Here is a 15,550-nt window from a genome sequence, read left to right on the forward strand (position 1 = left end):
TTTCTATTACTAAATCTATTCCCGAATCATGTTGATATATAGTTGGAGTTTTAAATGGCGCATTTTCAATTACTATATCTATGTTTCTTCCTACGAACCAAATTTTGTGAATTGATTTATCAGTAATTGTAATTTTTAATGGTTTTTCTAATTTTTCCCAATTTTTTAATATCTTTTTTCTTCCAAAACATAAAGTAGCTCCTGTATCTATATATGAAACGAGTTCTTTATCTTGTATTTTGGTTGTAATAAAGGTACTGTTTGGGTTAATATTTGTTTTTCTTTTACTCATTAGAGTTAGTTTATAAATTTCTATTAATTAATGTTTTTTCTTGCAAAGTTTTTATATTAACAAGTTGTGTTTGTTAGTATAGTTGAAACATTGTGTATTGTTTCTAAATTACGATTTTGTGATTTTTTATATTTCTTAATTCCTTATTTTAATCGAGATATCTTTTTTAGTTGTTTATTATATATTCTTCATTTACTGATTGTAATTTTAATAAATAGTTTTCTTCATATGATAAAGCATTTTCTAAATGTTGAATGATATTAGAGATATTAGAATTTATTTTCCAATGGTTTTTTAATATATTAGTCCAAAACATGTTATCTTTTGAAGAATTAACTTGTACTTTTGAATTCATTTTAACAAATTATTAAAGTGTCAGAAAGAAAATTAATTGAATTGTTAATATTTTTTATTACTATTTTAAAATGATTAATTTCAATTTTTAATCTTCCAATTTTAACTAATTGATATGCAGTATAATTTTTGTTTTTAGAGGTTAATTTATGTATTTCAAATTTTTTTTTTCTTTTAAATGTTTTGTAGAGTTTTCTAAATCTTTCCATAATTTTTTAAGTAGATTAACTTTATATTTATTATCGTAATTACAATATACTTGGGTTTTATTACTCATAATTTTTTTATTTTTTTTTATTTTTTTTTATTTTTTACCATGTGAAGGGTCGTTTAATAGTAAGTGGTTTTTCTTTAAGTAGTGGTTTTTCATTAAGTGGTTCTTCTTTAATAGTTTTTATTTTTAAATATTTGTCAAGTAATATTTTCTGTTGAGTTAAATTTTGTAATAATTCAGGAATTTGTTTTAATACAAGTAAACTTTCTATTTCTATAATATTGTTTAGTTTTTGACTAATTATATTTAACTTGTCTCCTATTGGTTTATCTTCTTCAGAACTAAGACCAATATTATATACTGTTCCTTGTGGTAAATTTTGCGGTATTTCTATAATCATTTCTTTATTTGGTATACATGGTTTTGTATTTTGATATGACCCTTCAAGTGTTTTAAAATATTTTAAGGAATTACTAGATGATTCTGTCATATTCTTAAACTTAATGATCTAATCATTTCTTTAATATCTTCTAATTTTTCATCGTTGTTTTCATTAGATGTTGTAGGTTGACATTCCGAGATGGAAGATCTACCCATTATAGTTGAAAATGGAGGTTCTATATTTGGGCTTCTTTTTATTAACGGAGTAGTTATTATTGGTTGAAAATTTGCTTCATTGAATATTCTATTATTAGTCATATTTGGTGATTCAAGTGATAATAAAGGAGTAAATAGTTTATCTATATAAATTCTATCTTCTGTTTTAAACGTAATCATATGATGAGAGTTTGTTAATGCATAATTTATTTGATATGTAATAGTAAATTGATGATTACCTTTTAACATAAAATTTTGTCTTAATAATTTATATCGTACGATAATACTATTACTTAAATTTTTATCTTTAAGACTTAATCCCAGTTGAATAATAATATCAAATTTTATTTTTCCTTCAATTAGATTACCTTTTCCTTTTGCAATAATACTTTCTTGATTATTAATTATACGATCATCTCTGATTTCTAATTCTATTGGTGTATCTAAGTCACTAAAAGTACTTTTTAAAATTACTTGAATAGTTGATATATGAATATAAGCAATTTTTATTCTATCTATTTCTTTAATATTAGATAATATATTCCTAATTTGTTGTTTATTTATTATAGATATAATAATATTTCCTTGAGTTGATTCTATGGGTATTGGTTTTTCTCCTATAATTTTTCCATAGTATATAATATTTTTTCTAGAAAAGAAGTTTTTTAGTGTGTTATTTCTAAAATTATGTTTTTCGGATAGTGTAAAATTTGATTTTCTTATAGCATCTTTATTGATATTATTTTTATTAATTAAAGCATCAAAAGTGTATCCAAATTCATTTTCTTCGTTATTAATAATTATTGGTGAATTTTCTATTTCTTGAGACATATTTAATAGGTTATAGCTTTAAAAATAATAGTGAAGTTTATTATGAGTATGACAAATGATATGCATTAATGTAATAACATTTATAATGATGCATGATGAATATTTTTTCTTATGAACGAATGGATGAGTGTTCATATTTATAATAAAAATGATAAGAACGAAACGTAGCTCTGATACCAATTTGAAACGACATATTATAATTGACGATTATAACGATACAAATGGATGATTATACCTGAATGATGCGTAAGGATGATCTTGATGATGATTAGATGGATGGTTTTGGATACTTTGGATAGACGCTCTGCTATTCAGAAATAGAACAACTATTTCAACAGAGGAAGAACTTTGAGATTCAACTCAAGTCTTAAACACTCAAACTTAATTTGTTTATTCCATATGGGCAAAGACCCTATTTATAGGCTCAAAGGAGTCGGTTACATAATTGAATTGCAATCGTATGATTACAATACGACAAACATATTTACAATATAGCCCCCTAGACTGTTGAGGGTTGCACACTTTATATCATATCCTACAAACTAAACATCATATTCGATAGTGACATATAACCTATCGACATATGACACTTAATCTACAGAGAAAATACAAATTATAAAATACATCCTTCCACAACGAAAGGACATGTGTCTTCAATAATAATGGCTTTATATGTCAGGGCTTACGACATTCTCTGATACCAATTTGAAACGACATATTATAATTGACGATTATAGCGATAAAAATGGATGATTATACCTGAATGATGCGTAAGGATGATCTTGATGATGATTAGATGGATGGTTTTGGATACTTTGGATAGACGCTCTGCTATTCAGAAATAGAACAACTATTTCAACAGAGGAAGAACTTTGAGATTCAACTCAAGTCTTAAACACTCAAACTTAACTTGTTTATTTCATATGGGCAAAGACCCTATTTATAGGCTCAAAGGAGCCGGTTACATAATTGAATTGCAATCTTATGATTGCAATACGACAAACATATTTACAATATAGCCCCCCAGACTATTGAGGGTTACACACTTTATATCATATCCTACAAACTAGACATCATATTCGATAGTGACATATAACCTATCGACATATGACACTTAATCTACAGACAACGACAAATACCAACAAATACAAAGAAAATACAAATTATAAAATACATCCTTCCACAACGAAAGGACACGTGTCTTCAATAATGTCTTAAATAATAATGGCTTTATACGCAATGACATATAAAGCCATTATTATTGAAGACATTATTGAAGACACATGTCCTTTCGTTGTGGAAGGATGTATTTTATAATTTGTATTTTCTCTGTAGATTAAGTGTCATATGTCGATAGGTTATATGTCACTATCGAATATGATGTCTAGTTTGTAGGATATGATATAAAGTGTGTAACCCTCAATAGTCTAGGGGCTATATTGTAATTATGTTTGTCGTATTGCAATCATACGATTGCAATTCAATTATGTAACCGGCTCCTTTGAGCCTATAAATAGGGCCTTTGCCCATATGGAATAAACAAGTTAAGTTTGAGTGTTTAAGACTTGAGTTAAATCTCAAACTTCTTCCTCTGTTGAAATAGTTGTTCTATTTCTGAATAGCAGAGCGTCTATCCATAGTATCCAAAACCATCCATCTAATCATCATCAAGATCATCCTTACGCATCATTCAGGTATAATCATCCATTTTTATCGTTATAATCGTCAATTATATTATGTCGTTTCAAACAATTTGAAACGACATATTATAATTGACGATTATAACGATAAAAATGGATGATTATACCTGAATGATGCGTAAGGATGATCTTGATGATGATTAGATGGATGGTTTTGGATACTTTGGATAGACGCTCTGCTATTCAGAAATAGAACAACTATTTCAACAGAGGAAGAACTTTGAAATTCAACTCAAGTCTTAAACACTCGAACTTAACTTGTTTATTTCATATGGGCAAAGGCCCTATTTATAGGCTCAAAGGAGCCGGTTACATAATTGAATTGCAATCGTATGATTGCAATACGACAAACATATTTACAATATAGCCCCCTAGACTATTGAGGGTTACACACTTTATATCATATCCTACAAACTAGACATCATATTCGATAGTGACATATAACCTATCGACATATGACACGTAATCTACAGACAGCGACAAATACCAACAAATACAAAGAAAATACAAATTATAAAATACATCCTTCCACAACGAAAGGACACGTGTATTCAATAATGTCTTAAATAATAATGGCTTTATACGTCATTGCTCTGATACCAATTTGAAACAACATATTATAATTGACGATTATAACGATAAAAATGGATGATTATACCTGAATGATGCGTAAGGATGATCTTGATGATGATTAGATGGATGGTTTTGGATACTTTGGATAGACGCTCTGCTATTCAGAAATAGAACAACTATTTCAACAGAGGAAGAACTTTAAGATTCAACTCAAGTCTTAAACACTCAAACTTAACTTGTTTATTCCATATGGGCAAAGGCCCTATTTATAGGCTCAAAGGAGTCGGTTACATAATTGAATTGCAATCATATGATTACAGTACGAAAAACATATTTACAATATAGCCCCTAGACTATTGAGGGTTACACATTTTATATCATATCCTACAAACTAGACATCATATTCGATAGTGACATATAACCTATCGACATATGGCACTTAATCCACAGACAGCGACAAATACCAACAAATACAAAGAAAATACAAATTAAAAAATACATCCTTCCACAACGAAAGCCCCCCCCCCCCCCCTCTTTCGTTGTTTCCCTCTTTTTCACCAAAAGGCGATATCAAACGTGCGATCCACCACCTTCTTTCTCCGGCGATGGCAGCAAAGACCTCTGACGATAGCTTCGATAATGTCCTCTTCTTCTGCCCCCACTTTCAATCGCATATAGGTCGTCTTCTTCTTCTTCTCCCTCCAATCGATCACCATATGTGGGTCCTTCTTCCTATTCTCGCTTCAATTTACAACCATAAACAAGAAAAATGAAAGCGCATTCTCTTTTTTTTTTCCTTAATCAAGCAATTACCCAGGTATATTGCTCTCAATCGAACACACCCCTCACCTTCCCGTTTCTTGTTCGTTACAGATCAAGTATAAAGCACCCTCTTTTTATTTGTGCGTTGTTTATCTCAATGAAGCGAAGAACGGTTATTGTGAATGGTTAAGATGAAATGGTTCGTTGTTGGCTTAAGGACTGCTAGGAAGAAGAACAAGGGAAAAGGAGTCATAGATGGTGTTTTCGAAAGAAAAAAAAGTGATGGTCGATCGTTGGGGGCGGTGGTCCTGTGGTGGTCATGGTCCGGCGGTGATGATAATTTTCTGTCAATGGATTTAGGGGATGGAGGGTTTAAAAAGGAAGGGGTTAGGATAAGGTGGATGGAGTTTTTTAATTTAATTTTGTATATTATAAGTAATTGTAAGAAAAATAAAATAAATAAAAAAAAGAATAAAAAGGACAGAATAGTCATTTTATCTCTCGCAAGGGATGAATCGTGTATATTTAAACTAACGAGGGATGATATATGCTACTTTTAATCAAATGAGGGACGATCCGAATAAATTTTTGAAAATATGAACTACACCTGCACGAGAGACGATTCGTTTAATTTACTCTAAAATAGGTGATAGATGATACCTTATAAATATCAAGACGAAAAAAAAACTTTAAAGTATGTTTGTGTTTGGTGGCCATGACTATGCTAATAAGTTAATAAGCGATTATCCAAACATTTTTTTATTATAAATTGGCTTTTGCATTGGTTCCATTAGTTTGCTAAAAAGCAGTGTTGCAAATATCGGCCTAGGCGGCCGATTAATCTGCGCCTAGGCGCTTGGCGGTCCTCCACCGTCGACGTTTATAGCTAATCGAACCCTATTATCGGACGTAGTCAAAATCGGTCAAAGACGGAGATTATCGGGTCTAGGCGGGCCTAGGCGCCCTAATCGGTAAAAAAAAAAAAAAAAAAAAAAAAAAAAAAACTTTAAGGGCAAAAGTTTCAAATTGTTAGAATTAATGCTAGGGTTCTTCTCACTCCATCGCATTCATTTCTTTTCTTTTTTGAAATTCTCTCTGTAGTCTGTAGGAACGAAAGAAAGCATGAACTGAAGCTTCTAAAACGATGACATCTTCTTCTTCGATGCCATCCGTCCTTCCTCCGACACCGTCTTTTTCTTCCATTCACGTCATCGCAGTCCGTCAGTCGTCATCCTCAAAGCTAAACCAGTCTTCGCCTTCTAAAGCTTCTACAACATGCGCCACCTCTTGTGTGTTATATATCAATAATCAGGATGTAATCATCGATCATGGAATTCCCACATATCCACAGCCTCCTGCTATTGAATTCCCTCAACATTCACAAAGTTCCAAATGCAGTAGACAACAGGTTGCAGGTCCACATCTCTTCCCGATGCTATTGGAACCCATTGTTCATAACACTTTTTTCTCCCCATTTTATGCAGACTTGGATCCAAATGCAATTGTTGGTTATTTAGATCTGATGTATTAGGGATCAAAATGGTTTTTGTAATAATAGTATCATGTTATAATGTTATATTTATTAATTTTTAGTAACTTTTTAATAGATATAATGTTATATTCTTAGGATTAATGTTTTATTTATTAATTTTTTAATAATTAATGGTCACCGATTAATCCCCCGATTAATCTCCGCCTAGCCGATTAATCCCTTGAACACAGTCCACCGCCGAGCTAACGTCGAACGATTTCTGCAACCTTGCTAAAAAGTGGTTTTTTGAGAATTAAAAAAAAAAAAAAAAAACTTTTGGTGCCTAACCTTTTGAACCATCCGGTCCGGTCCAATTTTCAAAACATGCTTGTATCTGTTTGGTTGAAGTTAGTTAGGAAATTCTATTGAATCTAAAAATAATAAGAAGATGAATAGGAAGAAAAATAGAAAATCAAATATCCTTGGACAATCTATCTTCATACTTAAGATTTTGATAGTTGTTATGTTTAATAAATTAATAAATTTTTATAACGTTTGTTATCATAAAAAAAATAGTTAACCGACTGTTTTATTCAAAATTCAATGTCTGGACAAACTTTGACATCAATTTAGCTGGTTGAGACCATCTACACAACGAATTAGAGAATTGGAAGACAACAACAAGACGATTTCAAAATTGAGAAGGAACTTGCAATTTTGGATAAAACGTAGGGACCAAATTTGTAATTTAGTCCAACTTAAATTAAAATAAAATATATATCAATTATAGAACAAGTCCAGAAGGAAGATCCTCATCGTTCAGTGACACATATCATAAAAAACTTAAAATGTAATTTCTCCAATAAAATTAAAGAATCAATGATGATCGAACTATATACATCCTTACAGAAATTCATGTTGGGATTGTATCTTGGGTTCGAGGTCAAGAACATAAAACCCCCAAAATAAAGATCATTATAAAAAAAAGACTCTTTTAAAGTCCTAAAATCATCCCCAGATCATAAAAAACGAAATTAACAAACAAATGAACATAATTGGAATGAATGATTTGATTAATCAGATCATAAGCGGTGTGTATTTCAAGCTTTTAATTTTGAGCCATGGCGGAAAACCCACCTGATCTCATCATCTCTTTAAATTCCGTAAAACTAACCATCCCATCACCATCAACATCCACCTTCATGATCATCCGCCTGCAATCATCCGCCTGCCGCCCTTGCTTCAGCCCTAGCGACTCCAACACCGATCTCAATTCTTCCACAGTGATAAACCCATCTCGATTTTGATCGAACACATTGAAGGCTTCCATCACATCCTCCTCGTTTTCCCTGTCGTCCATGATCGATTTGTACAGAGCACCAAACTCGTCGATATCAACACATCCGTCGTTGTTTTCATCGATGTTTTCGATCATTTTAACTAGATCCGAGTCTGGGATGAATATCCCCATGTTCTCTAAGGACTCGTTGAGCTCCTGTTTGGTGATTCTGGAATCTCCGTTTTTGTCGAACATCTGGAAGATGCGGTGGAGTTGGTCGGAATCCATGCGAGAAGAACGCGGTGTTGATGGAGGTGGAAGTAATGGAGTGGTGGTGGTGGTGAGGTCGTGGATCTGTTGTTGTTGTTGTTGGTGTGGATTGTATGAAGAAGGGAGGTAATGTCTGAGTTTTTTTGGAATGAGAGAGAGGAAGATTGTGTAGATGAGATTGTAGAAGAGGAAAATTCTGGAGCAAATTGCAGCCATTTTTAAGCTGGTTTTTGCAGAAGAAGTTGATGAAGGAAAGTGAAGGGAAGAAACATCTTCTTATAATACAAGGTGTCACTGGACATGGAGTGAGGGTTGGTTTACTAATTTATTTCTTGTTGCATAAAAAAGTTCTGAAAATGACATAATTATCATTTATTAGATATTTTTCAAAAAATAAAAAGAAATTACACAAATGACTAGAAATAAATTGATGGTATTTATAATAATAATAATAATAATAATAATAATGAGAAATAGAATTTAATTCCTTCCAACACACATTGAATAATTAATGAATTCCAAAACAAACCAAAAGCTATGCAACAAATTTCTATGTAATTTATTAACAATACCAAAAATATAAGTGAAATTTCCGAAACAAACCAAAAGCTATAAAACAATTTTTAGACTATTGCAAAAATAATAATAATAATAATAAAAATAGTGAAATCATATTTACTTATTTTATAATTTTTTTAACCAACACTCGTATAAATGCCTATAACTATAAGTTTAATATAACTTTCTCATTTATATAAATGATCAAATCATGGTGATACACAAACACTGTTCCACTCTAGGGTATATTAAGCACTTTGGGAAGTACGTATAGAAATTTCCAAATAATAATCATTTAGTTAAACATTGCAGTGCTATGTGTTTGCATAAAAATATAATATTGATCTATTATAAAAAGAATACATTATTGTTTTTTAATTTTGGTCGTTTTAAAAGCTTCAATGTTTCTTTTACCATGAACATGTTCCCTAGTTTTTCAAGTTACTAACTAACGATCATTACAATATAACATAATCTAAACATATGGTATAACTTATATAAATAACCAGTTAACTCATATCATTTTAATATTTTATCAAAGGTTACATATTTGATAGCATAACTTATATATATATATATATATATATATATATATATATATATATATATATATACATAAACAAGTATTTGACATATTGTTGTTCAAAAATCAGTTTTGAATTCGGATTATTTACAAGCAGTCAGTATCTATAAACTTTTTTTTACATATTATGTATATTTTAAACATTTAACTAATTCGTTATAACTTATTAAGTAACGTAAAATCAACCAGACTTATATAAATTTTTTTTGTTATGAAAAAGATGTATTTAATTTAAGAAATAAAGCAAGGAAACATTGTGACCTCATGGAAATCACTATCACGCGCTTGTATGCCTCGACTTTATATAAACGGTCGCTTGCTTAATGTTGCCGGCCCCTTTTACGCTTTCCGCGTTATTCCAATTTCATAGATCCGTTGAGCCTCTCCAACCACCTAAACACGTCTTTCTTTTATTGTTTTATAATGTAAATTACAATAATAGTCCCTACATTGTAGTGAAAAGTTTATATTTTGTCCTTTAAGTAACTTCTGTTATATATATATATATATATATATATATATATATATATATATATATATATATATATATATATATATATATATATATATATATATATATATATATATATATATATATATATATATGGTTGAGATCGGTTGATAACTCAAAGTTTTCCGAGAACCCGAAAACTAAAAGTGGAGAGTTGGATCAAAAATAATTCGTTAAGGACATGATCGTCATCTTATCAATCTCATTTAATGTTTAACGTTTATGTGTTATTTAATATATTAATATAAATTTCTAAAAATTAACAAAAATAACTCAAAATTTCGGATTTATTTTTTTTAAAAAAAAATAATTTTCGATTTTTTAAAAAAATTGAGATTTTTTAATTTTTTTCAAAAAACATGAATTTAAAAAAAAATGAAAAAAAAAATATTTTTTAAAAAACTGCATCTTTTTTTCAAAAAAAAACTGTATTTTTTTTTCAAAAAAACTGCATTTTTTTAAAAAAAACTGTATTTTTTTTTCAGAAAAACTGCATTTTTTTCAAAAAAAAAAAAAAAAAGCTGCAATTTTTATAAAAAAAGTGCAATTTTTTTTCAAACTGCATTTTTTTAACAAAAAAATCAACGTTTTAGGTGCATATATGCATATTTTTTCAAATGCATATATACATATTTCTTATAGTATAATATTCGTAAGTAAATTATAAAAATCTCATTTTTATTAATCAATCTATAAACATAATACAAGTATTTTATTCGATACAAAATAAAATATAAAAAAACTACAAAGATTCACAATGTTATCATTTATTCATATCAGCATTTCTATATTTTCTTCAATTTATCACTTTTCACCTCTTTAATATTTTCAACAAATTCTTCAAACCTACAAGAAAATTTAAAAAAAAAATTGATTAATGCAAGAACACTCAGAAAAATGCACAAGTATATATCATGTAAGATTCACATGTGATTATATCATGTAAGATTCAAATGTGATTATATAATGTGATATTCACATGTGATTGTATCTTTTAAGATTCAAATGTGAAATTCACAAGAAAATAAAAAAAAAATTAACAAAGACCACTCACACAAAATGCATGTGTGCATATTGACGTAATTCATATGTGATTCACTAGTGATTTACATGTGAATCACATGTAATTCATATGTTATTCACTTGTGATTTACATGTGAATCACATGTAATTGATATGTGATTCACTTGTGATTTACATGTGAATTACATGTGATTAATATGTGAATTACATGTAATTTATATGTGAATCATATATGAATTACATGTGAATCACATATGAATTACATGTGATTCACATATAAATCATATATGAATTAGATGTGATTCACATGTAATTCATATATGAATCACATCTAATTCATATATGATTTACATGTGAATCACATGTAATTCATATGTGATTTACATGTGAATCACATGTAATTCATATATGAATTACATGTGATTCACATGTGATTTACATGTGAATCACATCTCATTCATATATGATTTATATGTGATTCATATGTGAATAACATGTGATTTACATGTGAATAACATGTGATTCATATGTGAATCACATGTAAATAAGAACAAAAATTGCAAGAGAAAAGTTTTTGGGAACAAAATTAAAAAAACAGCAACACTCAGGGACCAAAATTGTAATTTACTCTAAAAACAAATTTGAATCTCATTCTCACCACTTCAAATGTGTCAAGCAATCTACCAAGCTGGTGGGCATGCTGCTCCTCATCATTCACACCATCCAGCATTATGTACTCAATGAAAATCTTTTGCTGACTGTAAAGTCAATACCAGAAGGGTATTTTAGTAATTTTACACTTTGAGGAAATTAAAAAAAGAAGCAAAAAAAGAGCTACCTTTTCTTTTGATATTCTGCTAAAGCATTCATAAGTTTTTCTAAAGGAAAAGCACGAGCTGCAGGCATTATTTGACACCTAATATCTTGAACTGGTGCATGAAGAGACACTGCTAGGTTTATATTTTGTAAGTCACCATGAAGCTTGTTTATTGCATGAATTATTCCAACCTACAAGAAATTATGAGAATGATAGATATGAATCCAGAAATGTTCTTAAAAAGACTAATATTGAGGATGTAAAATGGAGCAAACAAAACAAACCGTTGAGACAGTAATTTTCTTGGGTGAAAGCTGAAAAGGGAATGTCGTGATTACTCGAATAGCTTCAACTAAAGCATTGTTGTTGTTTAATGGCTCTCCCATTCCCTGAATACAAGATGATGGTATCAGTTGTAGTGGCATAAATTTCAAGGAAAACAAGTTTTTTTTTGAGGTATTTACCATGAAAACAACATTGCGAATGGGTGATAATCGAGAAGCATGTACTAATTGTTCTACAATCTCTCCTGTTGAGAGGTTGCTCTTGAATCCCATACTTCCAGTTGCACAGAATGTGCAGCCCATTTTGCATCCAACCTGTTGAAGAGAATGATTCACATACATGTGTTGTGATATAGAGCAAAATGTCGATTGAATCTATCAACTGAAGAACTCAAATCAGGAAAGAATTTCGGTTTGGAAGGAATGGATAGGGTAATGGTTTACCTATGCAAGATAGTTAAGGATTTGAAGATAGTTAGTTTTGTTTTTTTATGCAAGTGACATACTTTTGGAAGCTTTCTTAGCTATTTCTTATAAAAAGAAGTAAATAAAAATGTGAAATGAGAAGACTTTTACCAAAAATGCGCTTTTATCCACATCTCATGATAGCCATTCAATACATCAACTCCGTCGGATGTTAGTAATATGTCTCTAGAAAAAGAGAACATTGGGATCACTGATTCTTGAGGTAATTGGCAAGAAGTAAAGAGTATTAGAGTAATAGTATGTACCTCAATTCCGGAAGGAGAATCCATCCTATCACTGTTCCGCTTGCATATGAGATTCTAGCTATGCGGTTACTTTGTTAAAAAAGATGTTACATTTTTTTATAAAAAAAATAATATAGAATAACAAAATATACTTGTCAAATGTTTGCATGACGAAATAATTTTTTTTTTGTAAATAATTAAAAAAAATATTATACAAACCTTTCATTGTCTGAGGGGTTGATGGTTGCTATGAATCATGTTGGAATTGGATCCTACAGATCAATTATGCTTGAAGTTAATTGGTACTGGTCATATCAGATACCTTAAATGGTACTACATGAGTACATGGTGTTAATCGAGATGCAACATGATGGGTATTGTGTGAGTAATTCAAAAATCTGATTTAAGCATTTTATCAAACAGTTGTTCAACATTAAACTTACTTTGAAATCTCAAAACCAACTGGGTGCGTATAACCGAATTGTATTCCTGGGATACGATGAGTCATCCTCCTCACATAACCTGAACATAGAAAGTAAAAATAATTTGAATGTCAAGTTATGGCGAAATTGGTAAGCAATTGTAGATATTTCTGCAAAAAGGGGTAATCTTTTTCTTCCTGACAAAGAACATTTGATAGGTTTTGGTTTCATAAGTGGTTGCCTAAAAGAAATTACAGGTTCGGGTTTATAAATCAGAATTGCATCAGACCTTATTCAGAATTGTATCAGACCTTCAAATAACAATAAAAATGTAAGAACTAAGCACCAATTTGAAAGATAATCACCTGATTCGAAATCCTCACAGGGTCGATTTTAAGAACTAAATAGGGTAATTATGAAGTCGATGATGGTGGTGAGAAGTTAGGTGCGTAAGTCTTTCCGCCGATTTCTCACACATGCTCGCAGATTGTTGGAACATAAGGCGTTGTCAAGATGAAAGCTCTCAAGAGTGAAGCCGCAGGGTAGAACACCGCCGCTGCACCCTCCGACGATTAGCACCGCCGCTGTTGAGCGCCACCAGTTGTGCAGTTAGCGTTGTGGTTCTGTGATTGACGAACGGAGAGCTTGAATTGAACACTGTGGAAATACCCAGAAACAAATGCGGTGGAGAAAGTCGGTGATTCTGAAGGGTTTTAGCCCAAGCTGAACACCTGAAGCCGACTTTATGAGAAAAAGGGGTTAGCATAGTTGGTCGGTGGTTAAGCGGTGGTAGCGACCATCGAAGCAGCAAAGAGATGCAAAGGAAGTTTCCAGTCGCTGGAGAGATGAGGTGTTGGATGAAGATCTATCTAGATGAAAACGTAAAAGCCGATGGAGATCCAGGATGAAGCAGTGATTCTTGAAAGAAGTGACGACGGGGTGGGGCGATCGTCTGCCTCGTCTCCGCTGGTGGGACGTCGACCCCGGATTGTTGATGATCGGTTGGGTACGAAAGAGAGTCGATTTGGGCGACCGGTGGTGGAAGGTAGATCGATTTATGGATGGTTGACGACAGAAGTGCAGGGTTTGAACTTGGAAGAAAGTAACGATTCATACAACAATTAAGCATGAATTGTTGATGATCAACGACAATTAAGCCTAGATCATTGGAGGATTTTGGATTCCATGTCGATTGATGATAACGACTACGAAATATGGATCGATTGTGGATCCATATCTGAAGGCGAGAAAGTGACGACTCTGGATTGAACGGACGGTGTTGCTGTTTCCGAACATCGAGTCGTCCTCTGGCTCAGAGACCGGAAGCTTAGAGGCGAAGGAGAATCGGGAGGTTCGGAGCGATCGGACCTCTGGCTGATTTATTAGGGCACGAAACTTCGAGAGGGAAGAATGACACAACCACCGCGATGTTAAATCCATCAATCATCGGAGAATCTTCAATGAAGGCGGTGGTTTTTGACAGATGTAGGGTGGTTGTTAGAGGGAGGAGGGAGGGGTCGACAAAGAGGGAGGAGGTCGATGGAGTCGGTGAAGAATCGGAGAAGGGAACGAGCGATAGAAAGACTAATCACGATCTGATATGTTTATTTGGGGAGCTAATTACCTGTTCCCTTAAATGCCCTTATCTTATTTTATTAAGATACCCTTCCTTGTTTTTTTTCTATTTATTTACAAAATTACCATCAAAGATCTTATCCCTTAACTTTTTTAATCTAACGGTCCACTTTTAGTTCTCAGGTTCTCGGGAAAATATGATTTCTCAAATGATCCTTTCTATATATATATATATATATATATATATATATATATAAATGAGTTCTTTGGAAAACGAATAACTAGAACAACATATGCTGGAACCAATAATTAAATGACACGTGTTCATTTCTATATTCACAAGTAATGTATTGTGAAAGTTATTTATGTAGTTACTCAAAAGTGATGTGTTGTCATGTTTTCATTGGTTCAAATATGTGCTGCCCTTATCATTCATTTCCATATAACCCTTCCATATATATATATATATATATATATATATATATATATATATATATATATATATATATATATATATATATATATATATATAGGGAAGGGTTATATGGAAAATGAATGATAAGGGCAGCACATATTTGAACCAATGAAAACATGACAACACATCATTTTTTTTTTCATCATTAAAATTGATCCATGATTCAATTTTAATGATCCAAATTTTCTTCCCAATTTTTTTTCTCCCGGATCTAGATCTATGCTCGATTTTATGATTTGTATTTTTTTT

General features: G+C 31.2%; 1 protein-coding gene, 2 long non-coding RNA genes and 1 pseudogene across 3 annotated transcripts; all 4 read right to left on the minus strand.

Annotated features, from left to right (window-relative positions):
- Positions 1-2,655: 2,655 nt before the first annotated feature.
- On the minus strand, positions 2,656-3,187 carry LOC145163080 (uncharacterized). The gene is made up of 2 exons (XR_013739547.1): positions 3,048-3,187; positions 2,656-2,982 (listed from the first exon to the last, which is right to left on the minus strand). It is a non-coding gene; the product is annotated as an uncharacterized LOC145163080 (long non-coding RNA).
- Positions 3,188-7,629: 4,442 nt separating this feature from the next.
- LOC145167425 (calmodulin-like protein 3 pseudogene) lies at positions 7,630-8,609 on the minus strand (annotated as a pseudogene).
- A 2,226-nt stretch (positions 8,610-10,835) lies between these two features.
- LOC145164767 (uncharacterized) lies at positions 10,836-12,874 on the minus strand. The gene is made up of 6 exons (XM_079083452.1): positions 12,851-12,874; positions 12,300-12,434; positions 12,120-12,224; positions 11,857-12,026; positions 11,647-11,776; positions 10,836-10,841 (listed from the first exon to the last, which is right to left on the minus strand). The coding sequence occupies exons 1-6, from the start codon at positions 12,872-12,874 to the stop codon at positions 10,836-10,838; spliced, it is 570 nt and encodes a 189-aa protein (XP_078939578.1).
- A 170-nt stretch (positions 12,875-13,044) lies between these two features.
- On the minus strand, positions 13,045-13,858 carry LOC145163081 (uncharacterized). The gene is made up of 3 exons (XR_013739548.1): positions 13,617-13,858; positions 13,273-13,351; positions 13,045-13,101 (listed from the first exon to the last, which is right to left on the minus strand). It is a non-coding gene; the product is annotated as an uncharacterized LOC145163081 (long non-coding RNA).
- Positions 13,859-15,550: the final 1,692 nt, after the last annotated feature.

This window comes from Lactuca virosa, chromosome 3 (genome assembly GCF_052849685.1).
Source record: "Lactuca virosa cultivar CGN04683 chromosome 3, Lactuca_virosa_CGN04683_v6, whole genome shotgun sequence".
Lineage (NCBI taxonomy): Eukaryota > Viridiplantae > Streptophyta > Magnoliopsida > Asterales > Asteraceae > Lactuca > Lactuca virosa.

Excerpts from the sequence above, each read along its gene's own strand:
- LOC145164767 (XM_079083452.1), bottom strand. The coding sequence starts at position 12,874 with ATGGATTCTCCTTCCGGAATTGAG. Across the intron at positions 12,435-12,850 it reads ATTCTCCTTCCGGAATTGAG|GTTGGATGCAAAATGGGCTG; the intron begins GTACATACTATT and ends TCTCTTCAACAG. Across the intron at positions 12,027-12,119 it reads AGAAAATTACTGTCTCAACG|GTTGGAATAATTCATGCAAT; the intron begins GTTTGTTTTGTT and ends AATTTCTTGTAG.